General features: G+C 37.7%; 3 protein-coding genes across 3 annotated transcripts; 1 reads left to right on the top strand and 2 right to left on the bottom strand.

Annotated features, from left to right (window-relative positions):
• The first annotated feature begins 4,825 nt into the window (after positions 1–4,825).
• Positions 4,826–13,761, top strand: man2c1 (mannosidase, alpha, class 2C, member 1). The gene is made up of 26 exons (XM_043228356.1): positions 4,826–5,012; positions 5,250–5,375; positions 5,448–5,571; positions 5,640–5,710; positions 5,788–5,965; positions 6,060–6,249; positions 6,959–7,065; positions 7,196–7,306; positions 7,381–7,473; positions 8,434–8,550; positions 8,640–8,735; positions 8,810–8,955; positions 9,120–9,243; positions 9,652–9,773; positions 9,850–9,935; positions 10,671–10,832; positions 10,993–11,075; positions 11,169–11,263; positions 11,355–11,459; positions 11,580–11,736; positions 11,822–11,965; positions 12,715–12,824; positions 12,923–13,002; positions 13,080–13,219; positions 13,298–13,401; positions 13,472–13,761. The coding sequence occupies exons 1-26, from the start codon at positions 4,912–4,914 to the stop codon at positions 13,593–13,595; spliced, it is 3,096 nt and encodes a 1,031-aa protein (XP_043084291.1). The 5' UTR covers positions 4,826–4,911; the 3' UTR covers positions 13,596–13,761.
• neil1 (nei-like DNA glycosylase 1) lies at positions 13,693–18,447 on the bottom strand. Its single transcript, XM_043228357.1, has 11 exons — positions 18,375–18,447; positions 16,949–17,441; positions 16,068–16,187; positions 15,366–15,468; positions 15,184–15,277; positions 14,956–15,077; positions 14,841–14,868; positions 14,698–14,762; positions 14,409–14,610; positions 14,222–14,323; positions 13,693–14,137 (listed from the first exon to the last, which is right to left on the bottom strand). The coding sequence occupies exons 2-11, from the start codon at positions 17,404–17,406 to the stop codon at positions 14,088–14,090; spliced, it is 1,344 nt and encodes a 447-aa protein (XP_043084292.1). The 5' UTR covers positions 17,407–17,441; positions 18,375–18,447; the 3' UTR covers positions 13,693–14,087.
• Positions 18,448–18,782: 335 nt separating this feature from the next.
• On the bottom strand, positions 18,783–21,893 carry commd4 (COMM domain containing 4). The gene is made up of 8 exons (XM_043228358.1): positions 21,643–21,893; positions 21,355–21,426; positions 21,198–21,263; positions 21,081–21,120; positions 20,026–20,145; positions 19,869–19,949; positions 19,612–19,788; positions 18,783–19,169 (listed from the first exon to the last, which is right to left on the bottom strand). The coding sequence occupies exons 1-8, from the start codon at positions 21,643–21,645 to the stop codon at positions 19,129–19,131; spliced, it is 600 nt and encodes a 199-aa protein (XP_043084293.1). The 5' UTR covers positions 21,646–21,893; the 3' UTR covers positions 18,783–19,128.
• Between the last annotated feature and the right edge of the window lie 1,326 nt (positions 21,894–23,219).

The following is a 23,219-nucleotide window of genomic DNA, read 5'->3' as shown; positions in this document are numbered from 1 at the left end:
TTCAAGGAGACTTTACATGGATGAGCTGGGGTACGTTATAGTAAAACGAACAGTTGTGTGTGCATGTGCGTGTGTGTGATGTCAGACACCTCCTCACCCCTGGCTAACAGACGTGACGTCTTATGTTATGACACTCGTGCGAGGCGATGAGCTGGTGGCCATGCGGTGACGTGTATCTGCAGTGTTGCGTCACCGCCGTCTTTGGCCACAACAAAATTGCTGTTGACATAAGATTGAACATATGGAGAGGGCATGTTTGTGCACTTAGCATGACTTTAGGACCTTATCGTTGACGTATCTGTGGTTTAGTTCTAATTGCAGTGCTGCAGTGCCTGACAGATATCTTTACTCTAAACCGCTGCACCCGACACATGTGCATGCATGTCTCATTTGACAGCGCTTGGTTTCGTCAACACACGTGTGAAATCATCGCCACATTTGTGTATTTTTATGCATTATGTCAGTTCTGTAACATCAGTATGTGATAAATGCTAATCTTATTGAGAACTGCTAAACAAATGAGCCAATCTGGGCTCATTTGAGGAGTTACAAGTTATTTTTAACGTCTGTTGAGTCAAATTTTTAATTTACTGAAACTTTCTTCACGCATTTGCATGTAATAACAAAAATGTAATGACTTTTATTCACTTTTCATAATGCAGTCAAATCCCAGTGGATAAAGTGGATAGTCCTGCATTTTTGTCTTATTAAATATTCTTTCACTCTGAAATCCATCATGTGGAAAAAAAAGGGTTGCAAATGCCATTTCATGTTGACTTTAACTTTTGACTTTTGTTTGATGCAGAAAATTCATTTTAAACCAAGTTGTGATCATATTCTGTATATATTACACCAAAAAAAATCCACTTATATTGGTAACGCTTTACAGTAAAGTTGATTATTTAACATTAGTTAACAACATTTTTAACACAAACTAAGAATGAATAAGACATTTATAGCATTTATTAATCTTGCTTAATGATAATTTAAGCGTTTACTAATGCAATGTTAAAATCACAAGTTTTGTTTGTTAACATTAGTTAAAAAAGATTAAAAAAAGAGTATAATAAATGTAGTGTTTTTTTGTTCATTCGTGTAAATTAGTACTAATGTTAACAAATGACAGCGTCGTATAAAACAAATACAATGCTGCATTAAAAACGCAGCTGAGAATTAAACATACTGATAATTATGAGGTTAATTCTCCTTTCAGGTATTCTAGCAACAATAATAGTGGCCTCCATGCTAGGACTGCTTCTGATCATTGCACTGGTTTGGTGTCTTTTGAGAAAAAGGTAAGTGTTAAATTCCCTCTAAAATGAAATAAAGATGTGGTCACATGTGTAAAAATGATCGGGTTTATGAGAAAGATCAAGATGGAGTCATTTAATAGAGGATTTTACCTATGGACAATAGTTGAAAATTCTGCTTCATATATCTTTATATAGACTTTCTTTTCCACAAAATTTCAATATATGACAGCAGCTTATTTTAGTCATGCAAATTTGCTGGGATTTTTGTGCGAACTGTGCTTTATACATTGCAACAGTATTTACAATGCACCCTTTTCCCTGCAAAAGGGACTGGACCAAACTTCTTTATTTTGAGAATTAAGTAGAAATATTGCGAAAATAAAGTTGAAATGTTACGAAATAAGGTTGTAATGTTTTGCCTACAAAATGAAAGTAATATTTTGAGAGTATATCCTACATTGCACATGCAGATTGACCTGACTGAGGCTACCGGGAGAATTAGGCAGGTCACCGGAATAGAACTGAATATTTGCTCCCGAGCGAATATGCTTTCTTCTTTCAGACGAGTACGATTAGAGTTGTATTATAAAAAAAAGTCCTTTATAATGGTAGCGAATGAGGTTTTAAGATTGAAGTTCTAAAAGTGTATCTATCCATCATAAAAAGTGGTCCACATGGCTCCAGTTAATAAAATGTTTGTAAGAAATATCACCATAATTAACCTAATAAGCCTTAATTTACAGCTGTTCGAAAGAGTGGTGTTCTAGCGGATGGTGATTTTTTTTTTATACAAAAACACATCGATTTACTTCAGAACGCCTTTTTTATGCCCCTGGTTCCACGTGAGGCATGTTATTATTACATGTTATTATCCATGTTATTATTGATGGATGCAGTTGTTTGGACTTCATCTTCTGTTTTGAACATGAACAAAGCTTTTACGGGTTTGTAACGACATATTTGTAAGTGATTATTGACCAGATTTTCATTTTGGGGTGGAGTAACCCCTTAATATAACTTGTTTTTATAAAATTCAGATTACATTCATCTGAAAGAAGAAAGAGTAAATCCTGGAGTAATTTTTCGTCTGTGCAAGTTTTTAGCTTATTGCAAGTTTATCAGTTTTTTACAGATTACTACAATAACCTGCTCATCTTATGTTCTTTACACTAGATCCAACACAGAAGAACAAAAAGAGAAAACCAACGGGTACAAGCTGGCCGAGAAAGAAGAAAACATCTCTAAAGTATAAGTTCTCAACATCTGATGAAACCTAAGAAAAAAAATTACACTTTTTTTTTTCCACAGTTCGCGTTTCTGTCCTCGATTCACGGACCCAGTCTCTAAGAAACCATCTGGTTGCATGCAATATTTAGATCAAAAATGTTCAAGGAACTCTGTCTATTCGAGGTCTGTTCTCCTTCAACCGCATACTAATCCAACAGGACCCGAAAAACCCCATGATGACACGAGAGGAGAGTAAAAATATGTCGTTTTCATACAGTATGTAATTCACCGCATTTGTGTAACCCACCAGTCGACATCAAACCCGGTGCTTTTGCGAAGCAGGGACCGTCATACAGTGATCTGCCAGGGTGGCCTTCCTTTGCTGTCCGCCGGCATGTGACATCTCTCTGGCCAGTGCCAAGCAGACGTGGTGGGAAAAGGCCGCTTTGCCCGAGGCAGCGAGGACGTTCTGGTTCAGCGTGGATGTGTGGCGGCCTGAGATGGGTAGTTATGATGTCCCCACCCTGTATTTACTATTGTGCTGTTGGACCGATTAGAGTAATGAAAGGGTACGTGCAGAGCCGCGCTCTCGGTTCCCGCTGAACTGGCCTATTGTTCCTCAGCTTGCATGCAGGTCGACCTTTGACCTCTCATTGCCCGAGCGATCATGAGACTAAACGCCCATGCAAACCCTGTAACTCGGACAAACGTGATGTACCGGAATGCTCAGGATTTCCCAGAGCGCATAACGACCGGAGCGATTAGCTTGATTTTCGACACCCGCCTCCGGCTGCCTGTCATTTTCAACAAGTGATGAAACGGTCCTGATTAGCCCTTTGATTTGAGTTTGTCTCCGCGGGAAGCTGATTTCTCTAGTGTTTGAGCTAATGGCAAAATAATGATAAAAATGAAGAGCGTGCGAGATGATCGTAATGATTATGATTGACTGGAGGTATCGAAGCTGTGAATTCTGAATAACACTACAGGTCTGTTTTGAGAGATCCTGCTCAAAAGACTAGTTTCCACGATGTTTCAGGCTGTTTTTTTTCTGGTAAAGCTGGTAAAGCATCTCCGCAGAAGATGACTGACTGAAGAGAAACTTGGTGGTTAAGCTAGATAAGAGCCCTTTGTTTTAACCCAGCAGTTGCTGCATCTTTGAATAGATGATGATAATGAAAAGCAAACAGACTGTGATTTTGATTTATTTTGCTTGTTGTGCACTGTATATATTTTTGATGAACACTGTGAATTCTTAAGGTATTTCATTGTGTTTTCCTGGTTTGTGTCTTAAAACTTGTTTTGGTGAAGTGAATGTTTGTGTTGTGATGTCTTTTTTATTTTTGTGCTGGCATTAAATTGACGTGATGAAGCACAAAAATTATAGTATTTTTAAAATAATATTTTATAAAATATTTATTAGCAGTTTTATTTATTTTTGTATGGTATTTTTATAATGGGAATTGTTGGGTACAAAAATATACATTATATTACTAATGCAAAATATAATTTTCTAAATGTTGACTAAAAATGCATGTACTTCAACACTGATAGCAAGTACATTTGCAAAGCCCATGAAGATCATTTATAATAAATTAGACAATAAATATAATTTCATGGCATTTCAATTGTTAAAAGTTGTTAAAAACTGGTAAGGGATGGTATGATTAAATCTCCTTTTAATGTTATTTTTTAATCACTTGTTAGATAATATATTATATTATTATATGGCTATATGTTTACTTAATAATATTTTTAAGCAGGATTATTAATGTACGCAAGTTAATAAAATGTTATATACATATATTAGATTAGTTTAATGTTAATCTTAAGTTTACAAAGTACATCTGATGATATATAATAAATAAAATATAAATTATATAGTATTTTTGTGACCCAGTAAATGTTTATTATTGCATTTTGATTAAACATTTTAACACTGGTCTGCCAGTCGTCAGTCGTCTTCAAAACAAAAGCTAACATGGTAAAATTATGCCATGACTGTAGGGCAAATAAATAATTTTCACAGATTGTATTTTAAAAACAATGCGAGCATAAAACAGTATACATCTATGAATAAAATATTAAAATATGAAAACAAACCATTAAACGTTTCCAAGATTTATAATGAGATTACTGAAATGATGTGATTGTAATGAGGTCTTTCTATAGTTAACAAAAAGGAAGAAAAAGATACCTGTGCATTATTTTTTATTAAATAAAGCTGAATAAGAAGAAGTGACTGAATATCGCGGAGCTGTAGTTTTATGAAGTTTTAAAACCTGAAGCAACGGCGTCCTCTAGTGTTCATCGACCGAAGCTCTCGGGTTCACGGCTGTTTGTTATCGTCAATGTACTTCCGGGTACAGTGCAGAGACGCGTCTGCAGCTGATTTTTTCCCCCATTCATATCATAACCACTTCAGTTTTTAATCATGTACCACCAACCTGTACTGAAAAACAGACGGACACTGCTGGAGCGAGCGGAGAAGTTCATCTCAGATATCTACTTCACAGACTGCAATCTGAGAGGAAGGTGAGCATTATATGTACACTATGCACACTGTTGTTTGGTTATTTGATTAATCATGTTTATGCAAACTGGCTAGTTTCAAACGCATGCATTTTATTCTATATATGTTTACACTGTTACTATTTATTAGTCATTTCTTGTAATCTGTTCCGTAGCGGTTAATGGAAGACCTTTGACCTTGTTTACTCTAGTTGATGGTTTGTTATGAGCAGGGGTTTAAGCACTTTTATTTCCTTGCAGACTGTTTGGAGACACTCATCCGCTCGAGTCCGTCTCCGTGTTCCTGTCCCAGAAGCGTATTCCTTATTCAGAAGCCATCCAGCAAAACTTCCAGCCTTGTAAAGTCGGCGATGCATTCGGGCCCACGTAAGATGCATAAAAGGTTTACTGTCTGGTAAAACTGTGTGCGGTAGTAGATGTCCTGGTGATGTTTCACAGATGGTGGACGTGCTGGTTCAAAGTGGTCTTGAAGATCCCGGAGACCTGGAGGGGGAAGGAGGTGCACCTGAGATGGGAGAGCGATGGAGAGGGAATGGTTTGGAGGGATCAACGTCCAGTCCAGGTTAGGAGGCCCTCGTGAAGGCCCTTGTGAAGGACTTGCAGGATGTTTACGAGTGCATTATTTTTCAGGGTTTGACCAAAGAAGGCGAGAAGACCAGTTACGTTCTGACCGAGAGCCTGAAGGACACTGAAGCTCACGGGTAAGTGGAAATCTAATAGAATAGCCTGAGTTGGTATGCATTTGATTCAATCTTCATGTTTTAATTTCGATGTTCAGCGTTACCTTGTATGTGGAACTTGCATGTAATGGACTTTTTGGAGCGGGACATGGTTCCATGATCGCCGCCCCTGACCCAAACAGGAAGTTCGCTCTCCAGAAGGCCGAGCTTGTCGTTTTCAATCGAGACGTCAGAGAGCTTCTCACTGACTTTGAGATGCTTGTGGATATTGTGAAGGTAGTGTCACGCCGTGATGGTGAATTCGGCCGGGAATCACAAATATACGCACTACATACATGTCTGTGGTCTGTTTTACACTGTGTTCGGACAGACACTAGGAGAAGGAGAGCAGCGAGGATTCCAGGCCTTGTTTACAGCCAATGAGATGGTGAATCTGTGCGATCCAGCCAATCCCAGTTCGTTTGCTGCTGCTCGGAGTCTGGCCCAGAAGTTTTTCACCCAGAAAAATGGAGAGAGTCAACACGTGGTGCATGCCATGGGTCACTGCCATATTGACTCGGGTAATATTATTTAATAAACGTTAGTTCACTTCACTATTCATGACACTAAAACTAGTTGTTTCATTTATATTGCTAATCATTGCTATAATGTCATGGTTAAAATATACTTCAATTGTTCAATTTCCTTTTCAGAAGCTTGATAAAACGAAAATAAAATCCTGTTTAAATCCTATTTAATTAAATGCTGTTCTTGTGAGCTTTTTGTTCCTGAAATAATTCTGAGATTCAGCCAAATAAAGAGTATAAAATAAAGTTAAATAACTAATTGAATAAAATCAAATGAATTGCTTAATTTTGAATGAAACTATAATTTGTAATGTTCTAAATGTTACAATCAGTTTATTTTGAACACGATTATTTGAATAATTTACAGTTTCAAATATATATTTTAATGTCATATTTAATAAGATTGTATATAATAAAATTGTATTATATAGTATAGTAAATGTTGTATATCTCAAATGTAATTTATTTCAATTATTTTTAGCCAATTGCTTCAGAAATCAGTCTAATATGCTGAGTAATTTTTTTAGGTTTTTTTAAAACTATTTTAAAATATTTTAAATTGTAATCATTTTTAATCTTTTTTGGTGAAATATGTGCAGCCTTGGTAAGTGTAAGAGACTTCTTCAAGAACATTAAAGGTTTAAGTGGTAAAGAAATGACAAAGATTGGATCGTGTTGATCATGTTTTCGATCCTCTCCTCAGCTTGGTTGTGGCCTTATGAAGAGACTATCAGGAAGTGTGCTCGCAGCTGGGTCACTGTGATCAGACTGATGGAGAAGAACCCAGAGTTCATCTTTACATGCTCACAAGTACGTTTCTGGCATTCTTCTATTTAGGCAGAGTGAGAAAGAAGCCCCCTCACCGTGGGCACATGTTAATGGAAAACTTACTAAATGTTGTGTTGCAATGCCCTCATCAAAAGCAAGCGTGTATGTTCAGGCACAGCAGTTCCAGTGGGTGAAGAGCTGGTACCCCAGCCTTTTCTCAGAGATAAAGCAATTTGCACAGAAAGGCCAGTTTGTTCCTGTTGGAGGCACGTGGGTGGAAATGGTAGGATGAAAATATTTCTTAACCTCATTCTGTTCAGAACTAGTTAAAACATCTTTCAAATTTCTTTGTATCAGGATGGCAACTTGCCTTCTGGGGAATCTATGGTCAGGCAGTTTCTACACGGACAGAACTTCTTCAAGGATGAATTTGGACGTTATTGTAAAGAGGTACCTCTAGTTGTCCAAAATAAAGTACATTCAGTTCCTACGATTCAAAACAGTACATGTTTACTCTGCTTTATTATCAGTGTTGATCCAGGTGTGTTCAGTAACTCATGAGCAGAGTTGGCCAGGTCTTGATATCGTTTAAAAAAAAATTGGCAGTTTACTAGGAGAGGACAGATTAAGAAAGAAAAACGATTCACATCTTTTCTCTGCCAAGGCTGAGGAGGTCCTGAGAACCTGAAAGGAGGGCACCTGAGGCTGTATATCAGTCAGACGCATCCCACAATGAAACCTTTTTATTGCTTTTAGATTACTTCTGTCTCGTTTATTACATTGATTTACATAGGATTGTCTTAAAGCGTATTATTATATAAAGAGAAAGAGAAGAAAATACATTCCATGCTTTCTTACCAACAACATGAAGTGCATTAAATATTACATTGGCATGATTTCCGTACATGGGGTTGAAAGACTAATACTTAATTAAATTATAAAAATGTTGTAAATAAATAAATACTTTCATTAAATTTAAATATTAATATGAGAATTAACTGACGTAAGAGAACCCTCAATTTAAAATCTCAGAAGGTATTTCGTGTCAATTTATTAGATTATTATAATTATTAATGTATTCAAAAAAAAAAAAAAAAAAACTTGATGAAGCAATAAATATTTAATTATAGATAATGACTAGTGGCCGGTGTGTACAATTCCACAAAACCAAACATATATTGAACGTTTTCCAAACATATATAAAAAGGCTAATTAAGGAGTATTAAAAAATTACGAATATTTATCACCACTGTATGAATAAAGTGTAATCAGTAATTGTGTTTTAAAATGTAATTAATTACAAGGATTTAGTTTGTAGAATCACACACACACACACACACACACACACACACACACACACACACACATACCCTTCCTGTATTAAATTAATTTTTACTGTAACCCACACAGTTCTGGCTGCCAGACACATTTGGTTACTCAGCACAGCTGCCTCAGATCATGAAAGGAAGTGGGATTTCTCGTTTTCTTACACAAAAGCTAAGTTGGAACCTTGTTAACACATTCCCGGTAAGTACCCACCACATCTATACACGTAAAACCCCCATTATGGTTGTTTTGATGTTTAAAAGCACATAAATCTTCCCTCTTTTCACCAGCATAACACATTCTTTTGGGAAGGTATTGATGGGTCGCAGGTTCTCACTCATTTTCCTCCGGGTAACTCCTATGAGATGAAGGGAAAAGTAGAAGATGTAAGTGTGTCATCATTTGAGAGCTTCCTTCAATGACCTGACGCCTCATTTGTCTTTTCTTTGGCTCACTACAGCTGATCAGTACGGTGAAGAACAATAAAGATAAGGGACGGGCCAATCACAGCGCGGTGTTGTTTGGTTTCGGAGACGGGGGCGGTGGCCCCACACAGCTAATGTTGGACCGTCTACAACGGGTTTCTGACACTGATTCTCTGCCAAAGTCAGTTTCCTTTACATCTCTCAGAGGGTGTAACATACAAACTCACTTCCTGCTGTTTGAACAAAATAATGTGATAAAACCCAGATTAGCCTGAAATGCAGTTAGCCTGTGACACAAATGCATGACGTCATTGATGAGTGATTACCAGTCTTTGTGTCATCAAGGGTCCAGATGTCTAATCCTGATGTCCTGTTCTCTCAGCTGGAATCGGACTCATCTCTCCTGTGTACGTGGGTTGGCGAGCTTTTCCTTGAGTTACATAATGGCACATACACCACCCAAGCAAAGGTGTGTTTCCTTCTCTCAAAACCCAACGGCGCTCTTCCAAATTGATGAAATGTGTGAACATGCACCTGCACTCATTTTCATTGTTCATGTTCGGTTTTCCATTCCATAACAGGCTTTTTTTGGGTTACTGTACCATTAAGATTTTTAAATGACCTCAGTTATGATTAGCTAACCTCTTCATGAAAGTGAAATACACAATACTCATCGGGGTTGGGTTTCCTGAAAGCACTGTGAACCCAATTTCAACATAACCATCGCCATCTATGGCCCCTACAGTCGACTTAAGTCATGGAGGAACCCAGCCCAGAAAAGGAGTGATTGTTTTTTAATATGTCTAGAGTTCCAGTATAAACACTATATGTCAACGTCTGAATGACTTTCTCTTTTAATATAATTCTTTCCTTGTAGATAAAATTGGGAAACCGCCAATGTGAGGCTTTGCTTCATGATATTGAGGTGGCTAGCTGTCTGGCTTTGTGTAAAAGAGAGCACTTTAAATACCCAGCATGCCAACTTCAAGAGCTGTGGAGGTAAGTGCTAATGCATCAAAGATTCCTGGTAATAATCGCATAGCTGAGTTCTCAAGTCTCTCTGGTGTTTTTTTAGATTGCTTCTACTTAATCAGTTCCATGACGTGATTCCTGGCAGCTGTATTGAGATGGTTGTTGAGGATGCTTTACAGTACTATGACGGTAAATAATCTGCCTGTACACACTGTAGTTTATTCTAACCATTGCTTTTAGAAGAATAAGTAGTAGTATCAAAATAATAGTTTAAAATACAGTTATTGTATTACTCACCTTTATGTTGTTCCTAAAAAAGAATAAAAGATGTTCTCTTCCATACAAATCAAAGTGAAAGGGGACTGTCTATGTCTAGCTTTAAATATGGGGTAGGGGGATCAAAAAGTAGACCATATTACACATGCATTGTATTCCTGGACATTTTATGTTATTTGATGGCTTTGTGTGGGCATTATACTGAAATATAATATACATTAAAAGTGTTGCCCCTCAGCAATCTCTAACAAAGACTCAGATTTGAGACTCTTGAGACTTTTGCTCACAGCAAAACGAGTGCTATATGGCATTTGGATATTTTTTTTAATACACTTTAAAACAAGAACACATGCCCTCCTTTTTATATAAGATGACAGGCACATAAATTATAATGCAAACATACTTAAAAAAAACTAAAGATTTAAAACTTTGGAAATCTTGAGAATCTCAAATTTGGAACATAGCGCAAATGGAAAACAGATGTGTAATGAGTAAATTACGACAAAATACTTATTAGATGCTGAAAGACCACAAAGTATGAAAACTCAGATGAGTAGTATTGTATCTTTATTATTCATAAGATTGACTTCACTTCCTGTGCAGCATGGTCTGCATCATCAGATGAACTATTGAACTGCATATTTTCAGAGATACGCACCACAGGGCCAAGACTGCTTCTTGCTGCTTGTGAATCACTGGGATCCACTCCTGAGAAGGGTTCAAGATCCAGCATAGCTGTGTTGAATACTTTACCTTGGGAAAGAACTGAAGTCATATCACTGCCAGTGGAGGACAATCAAACAAGATTAGGTACTTCCCACAGACAAAACATAACATTGTTCAAATGACCTTACTTTGGGCCAACATCTAAGATATATCCTACTCATATCTAATAACAGGGTAAGATTTCATTAAAGTAGAGAAAGGCTCTTTGAACCACATCGTCTATTATTATACCTTTTTCCTGCAGCCTTGGTGAAAGTACCTAGCGTGGGCATAGCTCAAGTCACAGAGACGGCAGAGCCTAAGGACTCTGTTTCTGTCACAATGATGGTACTTGATTCCCCTTTGGAAATATTCCGTCATTCCATGTTTTTCTTTAACCCACACATTTTCGTCATTCTGTGGGTTCTCTTTGTTATATAGGTCGATGGAACCATTATTATGGAAAATGGTCTTTTGAAGGCCACAATAGACCAAACGGGCCGTTTGATGTCTCTGCTTTTGCTTCAAGCAAACAGGTGAGTCACAATGTAAGGCCTTGAAGAAAAGTGCAGAATCTTATAGGGTTGTTTTCAGTCCTTACTTCAAGAAACTATGTTATGACTCCAGGGAAACCATTTCTGAGGGTTGCCTCGGGAACCAGTTTGCTTTGTTTGATGATGTGCCTCTATATTGGGATGCCTGGGATGTGATGGACTACCACCTTCAGACAAGGTGAGCCTGTTTATCCTCACTGCAGTGGGTGGGATCAGATCGAGTATGAACCTAGCTGTGAACTCTGTATGAACCAAAATTGAAGTCATAATTTTGATGGCAATAACTCTACTTTTCTAGGAAGCCTGCAGCTGAAGTCATTGAGCCTGCCAAAGTGGTCAGATCAGGGGGACTTCAGGGTAGCGTCTCCTTCTCGCTAAGAATTAGCGGAAAAAGCGTTATTACACAGGAGATTGTTCTGGATGCTTGCTGCCCTTATATCAAATTCAATACACAGGTAGCAAAGATTGTCATCTTAAGCTTGATATTTTAACCAGTTGCTCAAGAAGCTTGGCGAAGCATAATGGGTGCTTTGTTTCCAGGTTGACTGGGAAGAATCACATAAGTTTCTGAAGGTTGAGTTCCCTGTTCAGGTGCGCAGCCCAAATGCTACTTATGAGATCCAGTTTGGACACTTGCAAAGGCCCACTCATAGAAACACATCCTGGGACTGGGCTCGCTTTGAGGTAGTGTATACATAGGTAAACATGCCTTTATGGGGATCGTGGAGACCCACTGCGTGCAACACATGTGGCATTCCACTGTGGGTACTGATACCAGAATGACTTACAGGACTTGTGGGGGAACTACACGAGACATAAGTGTATGCTGATTGGCTTAACAAAATGAAACCACATGCTTCCTGGCATTTATAAAAAGCCATGTAAAAATATTCAGGAAACTGATCCTCTAGGAACCACCAGGCTGTTTACACTGTTGATTAGGTGTGGGCTGGAAATGGAACATGGTGGCCACAAAGATTAATTTATAAATGGGGGAAAAACATGAATTCTTAAACGCCACACCCTTTTGCAAGGTTGCGCAAGACTGGCCCTCAAGGTCAACTGCCCTGCAGAGTTTAGCTCAAACCCTAATAGAGTCTGCAGTACAGTGGATTCTAAGAGTAGAGTTGCCCAGCCTTGCTTTATCGTCCACAAGTACTCTGTTTGGGACACTTTTTGACAAGTGTACATTTCAATAACTTGTCTACTGATGAAAAACACATGGTAAACCTTGATTCTGCTTTTTTTGTTTGTCCAATAAATGTCCATGCACGTTCTAAACCAAAAACACCAGACAATGTCCTCACCAATATGAGTTGGCTCTTTTAATTCAAGCGTCTGCTTCCTAACACCCCCATGCGTTGTTTCACAGTGGTTTTATGTTCTTTTGGAAAACTTTACATAATGCATAAAACTTATGTTTTAATTTATAGGTCTGGGGACACAAATGGGCTGATCTGTCTGAGCATGGCTTTGGTGTGGCTCTTCTTAATGACTCCAAATATGGCTACTCTGTCCATGAAAACATCATGACCTTGTCTCTGTAAGCTTACCCACTCAGAATAAACACAGCAGTGTCATTTGAACACAATCACAGACAGGTCAATAAAATCTGTTATGTTTTGCCAATATTTTCCACAGACTGCGTGCTCCAAAAGCACCAGATGCCAATGCAGATATGGGTACTCATAAGTTTACCTATGCCTTGATGCCACACACAGGTTGGTACATCCTTTTGAATCTAAAAACATGAACAATTTTCCCGACAACCATGAATAACACCAATGCTTGTGAAAAGGCCTCTTCCAGGATGCGTCAGTTATCCAGTACGCCTACAACCTGAACTTCCCGCTCCATGCCTTTCGTGGCGTCATTGCTGAACCCTGGAGTGCATTCTCCGTGAACTCTCCTGCTGTCATCCTGGAGACCATAAAACAGGTGCCCATTCATGTCCTGTCTGTGACCTCGCCTAACCGATTTTGCCCACAATCGCCATTTCCTTTTTCTCACATGCAGGCGGAAAGCGGAGAGAATGCCCTACTTGTTCGTCTCTTTGAGTCTCACGGAAGCAGCGTGACTACGATTTTGTCAACATCCCTTCCAATCCAAGAAGCTTGGCAGTGAGTAAACAATTAATACTAAAATAGTTGCATTTTTAAGAACACTATTCTTATGTCATTGTCTTTACAGCTGTGACCTACTAGAGTGCCCAGATTCCAGTATTCCTGTGTCAAAGACCTCTCCTGGAATATCCTTAACGTTCAAACCCTTTCAGATCAGATCTCTCCTCTTAATTATACAGCGATCCATGTAACTGCATATCTATTATGATTGTACTTGAAATAACCCGTTTTCCCCACGTAGCTGATGTCACTTTGGAAAGTTGTGGTTTGTGATTATTCTTACACACATTTTTTTTTTTTTTTTACACAAAGTTTATTTTCTGCAAAAACATAAAATAAAATTCCAGTGTAAGATTTAAAATGGATTACTTGGTTCTTTTTTCCACACAAACTTTGTTTGTGACATTAAGAAATGAAACACTAGACGTATAAGATAAGGCTCCAAGCATGGGTTTTTACACAAAAAAAAAAAAAATATATATATATATATATATATATATATATATATATATATATATATATATATATATATATATATATAATTATGTACGTATATTTCTTATTTAATGTAAAAAAGGATTATGAAATCATTACTAAATATATAAATTCTGGGCGGTCCATTACAGTAGCTTGCTGACTTCCAACTTTTGCGCAGAAGCTTAGTCTGAGTGATTGAGTGATTATTACGTGGAACGGCCTCTTCGTGTGCCACTTCTTTTCTGCTGTGGCTTTGCTAAAATAAAACCCAGACAGGAATTAACAAGATAAAGCAACTCACAGAGCAGTCAGCCTCTGTATTGAAAGACTTTAGTCATACCTTTTGTTGTACTTTTCCTGAAGGTCACAGAATTCCTTTTAGTTTTAATCACTTCCTTCACACGTTTGCCTTTGACTGTGTTAGTTCCAGTCTTTGGATGAACTTAAAGAACAACATTGCAGTGTAATCAGGATCTAAATGCTAATACCAAAATTAGCCAAATAAATAGTCAGTGTGAGATTCTGACCTTTTGAGCTTCTCTTTTCTCTTGTTTTTGGCTTCTTGTTCTCATCTGCAGGTGCGGTATTGGCCTTTTGGGGGGGTTTTTTCAGTCTTTTTGAAGCATTTTGTGTTTTGGAGGCCACATTTTCTTGCTTTACCTTTACGTTTTCCTTTTTCTTAGCAGGTTTAGCTTTTGCGGTGCTGTCGGTGCGCGTCTTCTTGGCGCTCTAGAGTGAAGCAGATGCTGATTAATCAAGGTTCTTGCATCGGTTCATTAACTCGAGTGTCAGACAAGTCAAGTAATGACATCTCACTTTTGAATCAGTGGATTGGTGATCATCTTTCTGCCTTTTCCACATAATTCTGCGAGATTTGGCACCTAATGGAGGAATATTATGTTACATGCGACTAACTTTTTTAGGATCATTCATCCGTTTATATTGCAGAGGGATTTTACCTTTAGGCACCATAGGACCAGGATCCCCCTAAAAACAGAAGCCGATTGAACTCTAATGTCTTTCAGAATGGTCTCCAGGATTAGAATTAAGATTTGCAGAGAATAGCACGCATACCTGGAACCAAATTGTCCGTCCATTGTGGTCACCTAATGACTTCATTCCTTCTACACAGTAACATCGCATCCAAGCTTGAAGCACAGAATACTTCCCCTTTGCTGGAGCATAACCATTTTCACCTTAAGGTACAAAAAAGTAAACAATTACGTAAACTATCATTATACACAAATCTTTGCATGTACAACTGTGCAAAATCAATCACAACTGGTTGATGTGTAAACCAACCCAACTGCACCACCTCCAAGGGAACAGTGTGACACAAAGAAAGAAGGTCTGGAGTCTCAGCCTTCACCCCTTTCTTTCTGGTTTTATCTGCTGACTGAATGAAACAGAACAAAGTGATGATTTATGCCAAACAAAGTGGCTATTAATACAGTGGCACAGACAAGAAGGTCAGATTCCTTCACCTCTGCAACTGTGATCTCCATTTTGACCTTCTTTTTATCCTCGTGTTTAAGCACAAGTCCCTCTAGAACTGTCCTTGCCTTCACAAACGGAGGGATTTGTAATCTGAAAAAAAAAAAAGAACTGGTTATATTTCCTCATAATTAGACTTGACATTGATAGTAAGCCATCAAAAGAGGAAGAGTTCAAAGGTCTAATGTACTATTAAGTAAAACAATGGCAGATTTTTCAACTGAACAATGTGGGTTTTATTCTTAAAACTGGGATAAAGAAATGCAATTTGCATAATTTTTTACATGATAGATTGCTGTTCACTTTTTTTCTTCAAGCAACTAACGAGAAAGAATTAAAAAATGCGTCTGAACCAGAAATGTAATATAGTTTGTTTAAAATTTGAGCAAAAAACTGAATGGTTTGACTTTATCATTTTTATTAGTATTAATAAAAATCTATTTATATAAAATACTTTAACCCTCACGCAATCAATTTATGTAAGGAGTAAAACATAAATGTGTTGTAGAACCTCAACATAAATAATAAATAAACATATAAAAAATAAAAAGTATACTTCCTTCACAAATAACTTTCCCTTTTTTTAGACATGACAGCTTGCATGGAAATGACATGGACTGGCCAAAAAAAAATAAATAAAAAATTCTTGAATTGTTAAACTCAGATCTGGACGACATTAGAAGGTGTGTTACCTGAACAAAATCTCTGCTCGAAGATAGTTCCCAATCCCGTTGAAATACTTCTGATTTAAGAGCGCCTCACAGATGGGTTTGTCGAATGTCTTGTCACCCAGATTTGAAATAACATTTTCCCTGAAATATTTGAATACAGAGTTAACAGATAAGATGAAGCTGACCTTTTCGTATGAATTGCAAGTGACTAATTTCTATTGAATAAGCTTATTTAAAATGTACAATATGATTATTAAAGGGTTAGTTCACCCCAAAATGAAAATCCTGTACTTACTCATCCTTAAGATCTTTTTGATGAAATCAGAGAGCTATCTGACCCTCTATAGACAACTGAAATAATCCCGGATCCAGAAACACAGTTAATACATATATATAACATAATTAACCATTCTTTTCTCCCCAGATTAGATTTATGCGTCCCTCAGACAGGCTGATTACATCAAATACGCTAAAGCACGATTATGTCATTTCAGTTGTGTTGCTGTCTATGGAGGGTCAGATAGCTCTCAAATTTAATAGAAAATATCGTAATTTGTGTTCGGAAGATAAATAAAGGTCTTATGGGTTTTGAGCGACACGAGGGCGAGTAGTAAATTGGAGAATTTCCATTTTGGGGTGAACTAACCCTTTAAGTGCGATCACATAAGCCATATTTTTAGCAAAATTTTTATGGCAAAATGGTCCATTGTTTTAGTAGCTTAGCGATGAATGAAGCACTCATTTTCGAACAAAGTGGCTTTGTTGGTGAATTCAAGTGAAAATGAGCGAAATCTCAAAGCAAGGGATGTCTTTTTCGCCCTGATGGGAGCAATGGTAAATATGACGGCACCTTTACAATCGAATGCACTGTGAAACGCTGTCTCAATTAATTGGGCCCTCACCTAAAGCTCTCGTATTCAAATATGACGCAAGGCCCTCTGTCTTTTTGCCAGGTCCCATTTGGATGCCAGCTGCCAAATCTGCGGGTGTCCTCGAAACTCAACACCCTCCGCGGGTTTTCATTGGTGTAGAAACGCAGGTGGGCGTGTTTCGGAAGGTCGTCTGCTGAGGTGAAGCGGAAAAACCCCGACATCCCAAATCGAAAAACCACATCCATGGCCTGCTGGGACTGATGCTTGGTGACCCTGCGCTTACCGTCATCATCGCTTTTAATTGGGGTGAGGGTGAGTTTGACCTCTTTTCCTCTAGACTGGGCTTTGATGAAGTAGGCGTCGCAGCTGAATGGGACCTCTGGATTTTTATTCACTTCTGATTTCTCTACGGCTCCACTAAACACAAGACCCTCACACGTCTTGTTGACATACAGGCTGGCCAAATGGAGCTCTGGGCCTTCTGGCATGCTTGAGCGGGAAATGAAGAAGGGGCGTCACAAACCTAAATGAGAGACAGCGAGGGTTCAGACGTTGTTACAGAAAATCAGGTACAAGGCCTAAGGACCGGTTTCATAGACAGGGCTTAGACAAAGACAGGATTAGGCCCCAGTTAGGATATTTAAGCAAATAACATTCCTTATTAAAAATAATAAGCATCACTGGTTTGCCTCTTAGGACAAAATAAAGGCGCTGGTATGTTTTAAGATCAATCAGTGCACGTTTTTTTCAGATGAAGACTTACATTTAGCCTAAGACTAAGACTAATTGTTTTTTTCAGTCTCAGTTCAAACTAAATGCCTTGCGTTTTTAGCCGGTAACTAAAAATAAAACCTCAACAGTTCAATTTGTGGTTTTCTTGGAATAATATTTACACTAACATCCAAAATAGACGTAAATTAAAAGAGAGAGAAAACGTTTATGACCAAATAGGTGACAGAGTTGAACATTTATCCAAAGTTAAACTCTCAATCTTTAAGTGTGCGCTAGTTTGCACGAAAAGGGTCGTTAGTCATTTTATAATTCGCATAAATTAAAGGGAGCCTTTTTTTAGCACAGCACTGAAAGTTGCTCGCCTCTACAACGTGTGTAAATACTTCTGTATTTGTTTTCCCTCAATTTCTCCCTAATAGGTGTTAACCGTATTTGTGCCTCTGATACGCTTTACAATATAAAACACGCCAAATTATACAGTAAATGAGCGGACAATAATAGCATTCAGCCTCCTACATGAATATGCGTGCACTAATGAAAAGGCATCTGAGCGGCGTTCTCTGCTCGTTTTCAGGAAATCTCGCCCTCATGCTGAACGATGCTGAGCAACTTGCATCGCTACATGCAAAGTTTGAACCGTCGCATAGCTATGTGTGCTCAAAAAAAGTCGGATCGTGTTCAGCAAAACGATAAATTTATTAGAGGGAATCGTGCACCAACCCACCTTTGCTCCTCAAGCTTGTTATATAACCAGGGAAACTCGCGCTGTATGCTACTGTGTATGAAAAGGACGCGCAAGGATCATGGGAGTTGTAGTTCATTTATTTATTTATTTTTCTTTGGAACTTTTTAAACGTTTACTTTAAAGCCGAACTCTCTATTAAATTAGTTTGTCTGCAGTTTTTCCCCTAAAGGAATGATGAGATTTCCAACTGGTATGGATAGATGTCTCGAGGCCAAGAGATTTATAAATAAATCAATTTAAAAAACAATAAATATTTTTGAAAAAAAAACTGAAATAAACACTAAACGGCATGTATTCACATTTTAAATTCATGCCATTCCCATAAGTATGTAAAATCAAGTATCTTTGTTTTTAAGGGTTCTGAATATGCAGTAGTGAGACAAATACTTAACAGTTAGTGTAGTCTTTATTCTTTACTTTTTTTATGAAAAAGAAACAGACCATTAACAGAAATAAACATAACATAAACCAATACATGAGGTGAGATAAATCACTGCTGACTCTGGTTAGCACTGATCAACAGCTGACAAATGAAGTTTCCTAGTTACATTTGGTCCAGAAACAATAAAAATGATCAATCTGATTAATACATTTTTTGAAGTTGGTGCTCAATTTGAGCAACATTTAACTAATCGGGATGTGAAAAGCTATACAAAGCACATTACTTTAGAAAAACATTTTTTTAATACACTGTGCACATTTCAGCAATATTTTTCGAGGAACGGCGACTGCTTCACTGTAGTGCATTCATCATAGTCTGTGCTTGTTTGAGTTCTGGAATAAAAATACAGGGACATTTTACAATTATTGCATAATACAGCATACACTCGTTTAAGTCTAAATGAATGATACATTTGAATAGCAAAAAAAAATAAAAATTAAGTCCAAACATGCAGCTTTTCGCAACGATGGACTGGAGTCGTGTTTATTTATTTATAGATTATTGTGATGTTTTTATCAGCTGTCTGGACTCTCTTTCTGACGGCACCCATTCACCGAAGAGGACCCACTGGTGAGCAAGTGATGGCATTTCTCCAAATCTGATCTGATATTTAAACAAACTCCCCTGCATCTTGGAGGGCCTGAGACTGAGAACATTTTCAACTTTCGTTTCTTAGAGAACTTTTTAGAGCTTCAAACCGCATTTATTACTCTAAACCTAAAGGATGGAAATGATATTTGCTGCTCAAACACACGACAGGCAGCGATCGGTCACCTGTTAGCAGTACTCTGAACTTGTCGGCGGTGACGGAGACGGTGGTGGTCTGTGTGGAGTCCGTCTCGGGGTCCTGAGCCTGAAGTCTGAGCTGGACTGTGGGTTCATTCACTTGCTTCAGTTCGCTGGAGCTCAGGGTGTAATCGACCCGCCAGTTCACCGCTTCCAGGCGACCCACTGACGCAAGACACGCATCAAGACATTTCAAGATCTGCACTGCGTTTCTATTTTTCTCCTATTTTCTTGGTAATACTCACGGCGCAGGCTGCTCTCCCTCAGCTTTTCCTGCAGAGCGATGTGTTTATCCTCGTAGGATTTACACAAGCCGGTGGTGTGCTCTATGAATGGACAGGTAAATGTGTTGAGTTTTAAGTATAGCTTTGAAAAAGTCGATAAAGGAGAGATCCTCCTTACCTTTAGGCAAGCCAAGCTGCTGGAGTTCACTGGAGAGAGACTCGCTGTCCACGTCATGCTTGGCAGCGCTGGACAGAATGAAACTCAGCACCGCTATACTGGCTTTAATGTCGCCACTTTCTGGGGGAAAAAATAAATAAATCAATAAAAGTAGACAAATTTGCAGGATATATGGCCCGAGATATAAACAGCATTTGGTAGGTTGCATAAAAAATAGCAGTGTAATTTATTAGCCAATATTAAATTAATAAACATTATCGGTAAATATGAATATTGTTGTGCCGCTCATTTCTATAGTTTTTACATTTAGATTACCTCAGGCATTATTTAATGTTCACTTACAATTAATTTTAAAAAACACTGATCATTCACATTGTTAAATGTATCTTTAGCAAATCTATTAAATTATGGATTACAATGTTGTGATGCCTAAATTCACTTTTAGGTTATAATTTATAACTATTATTTAATATATTAATTTATTCACACTTTTATTTGCCATATCAGCATCAAATCATTCATGGCAAAAAAAAAAAAAAAAATAATATATATATATATATATATATATATATATATATATATATATATATATATATATATATATATATATATATATATATAAATTTAAAACTTAAATGAATTTATAACTAATAAAAATAACAATTTTATATAATATTTCAAAATTATAGATGATACAAAATTTTTATATTTCCCCAGGATACAATTTCTGTTAAAAATGTCTTTAATGTACTTTGAGTATACATGTTTCCTAGAATCATTTAAAGCAGGACACTAAATAGCACACAAAATATTTAATCATTTAAAGCAACTCATTTTAGTTTTTATATTGGCCTAATATTTAGCATTGCATTGCCTAACATTAAATATACTTTATAAAATGTAAATTCCCACCATAACGTGGAAAAAACATATAAGCAAGTACTGGCCAGAATTATATTAAGAACGGCTGCATTTTAAGTAAAAATTTTATTTCACTTCTCTATAGACAAGATCAAATTACACACACAAATTTTTTATTTATTTTTTTTACTTACCAAACTTTGCATCTGAGGTTAGTTTTGAAACTTTGTCATACTGAAAACAGATACAGAGCAGTTAGAGGATATCTATTTAGTATTCAAACACGACTGCTGTCTCCGGGGCTGTCTTACATCGATGCCTTCATCAAGCAGATCTCTGATGACTTGCACGCACAGAAGCTTCATCTTCACGCTCGACTGCGAAGAACAACAATGAAGAACCTGATTCGTGGGAAGATTTGTGCGGAATTCGCAAAGAAAACGCAACATCTATTAAAGTTAGACTTACTATTCTAGCCAAGGTGCTCATTTCTGCAAGGACCCAGTCCGGACAGTCCAGATCTCCACAAAATCGGAACCTCTGAAATGAAAGAAAGCAGCAGATAAGTTTATTAAGGACGCCAGTTTAACGTTAAACTATTAAGCTCTTAAACTATTAACGTTAGCGTTCGTTATTCAATAACGTAATTATAATAATAACAAAATAAAACAAACAACTAGTCACAACGAACACATCGCTGTAATGGTTTTAAATATGAAACAGAGCTGTCGTTCAATAAAAAATAAGAAATAATACCATTTTGAGCTATGTTCAGTCAGTCAGCTGATCTTCTTCTTCGTCGGCTGTATTTCTTCTTCTTCGTTTTGTGCGATGGCTGTTAGGAGTACTTCCGCCACCTACGGAAGATGGCTTTCTATCGATGTACGTTGGATGAACTGTAACTCATATATTGCGTATGTATCCATAACGTTTATGTAAAATAAATAAACGTCTTCGGAGCATGCGCACAACGCAGATGCCAAAGATTAGATACGATGTACAAAAGCGTACTATTTAGTGGTGCTTGCCTTTTAAGGCGAAGCATTATTATTATAGATTCCATTTAAATTTCGGCGCGTAACTAGTCCCGCAGTTTTTGCCACACACCCCTGAAACGGGCGTCAAATCGTGCGGGGTATTGAGGAAAGATGTGCTATGACTTTTATAAGCGATCGGGCGTACGATTTTCGTACACCGGGCGAAAAATCCCATAGACTTAACATTGCGACCGACTTTGACGGATCGTAGCTCAGAGCGAGAATATCGCACAAACTTGTAAATCACCAGATTTGAAGGCTTTATCAAGCTGAGCGAGAACATACCCCACAGTGGGGTAAAAGTTTTACCCCTGGGGGGCAAGAGACCCCCAAACTTGCCCCATTGACATAGTATGGTGAGGGAAAAATGCACATGTGTTTTTCCTACTATGGTAATTTACATAGGAATTTTGCAATCTAAATAACTTTGCATTAAAATGTCATAGAGACGTGGGGGTGGGCTCGTTTTACTCAGCTAACCAATCAAAGTCTCTGAATCACTATAAAGGTGTCAAGCCACGCCCTAGCAACCATTTAGAGCACCCTAGCAACAGATCCCTTAGACCGCCATTATAATGGTTCAGATGGGTATCTTTGGATCAGAGCGTCATAGAGACATGGGGGTGGGCTCGTTTGACTCGGGGCAGCAAACAACCAATCATGAACTACTTCAGCTGTTCATAGCCACGCCCTAGCAACCATTATCGATGACCTTAGCAACCAAAATCCAAACTTACATATCTTCTAAACAGAACGTCACAGAGACATGGGGGTGGGCTCGTTTGACTCGGGGCAGCAAACTGAGTAGACATCTCCTATCCACGCCTTAGCAACCATTATCAAACACCCTAGCAACCCCAACTCAAACAGACATATCTTTCAATTGGAAAGTCATAAAGACATAGGGGTTGGTTTATATCATTCATAGTGACAAGTGTATGTATCATCATTGTCAGCTACCAAGCTGCTTCTTAGCAACCAACCAATTTACCCTAGCAACCGAGGGTGAGTTTTGCCACGGCAAGCACCACTCACATTTTCTTCAGGAAATGTACTTTCTAGTTTGTTTTCACTATCTGAATCGTGAATCCAACGTTTAGCACGCGCGAGTTATTAACGCTTAATATTGGGAAAACTACCACACGGTAGACTAAAATTATTATTTTACAACGAATTATTAGAAAGATCATGCGACGCTGATTCTGAACATTCAAGGAATGTGTTTATTATATTTAAAACCATCGCAAATGTTTTATTTGAATTCGAAAATGTGTGTATTTGATATTAAATATATTG

This window comes from Puntigrus tetrazona, chromosome 25 (genome assembly GCF_018831695.1).
Source record: "Puntigrus tetrazona isolate hp1 chromosome 25, ASM1883169v1, whole genome shotgun sequence".
NCBI lineage: Eukaryota > Metazoa > Chordata > Actinopteri > Cypriniformes > Cyprinidae > Puntigrus > Puntigrus tetrazona.
This window is presented reverse-complemented; position numbering and strand designations above follow the sequence as displayed.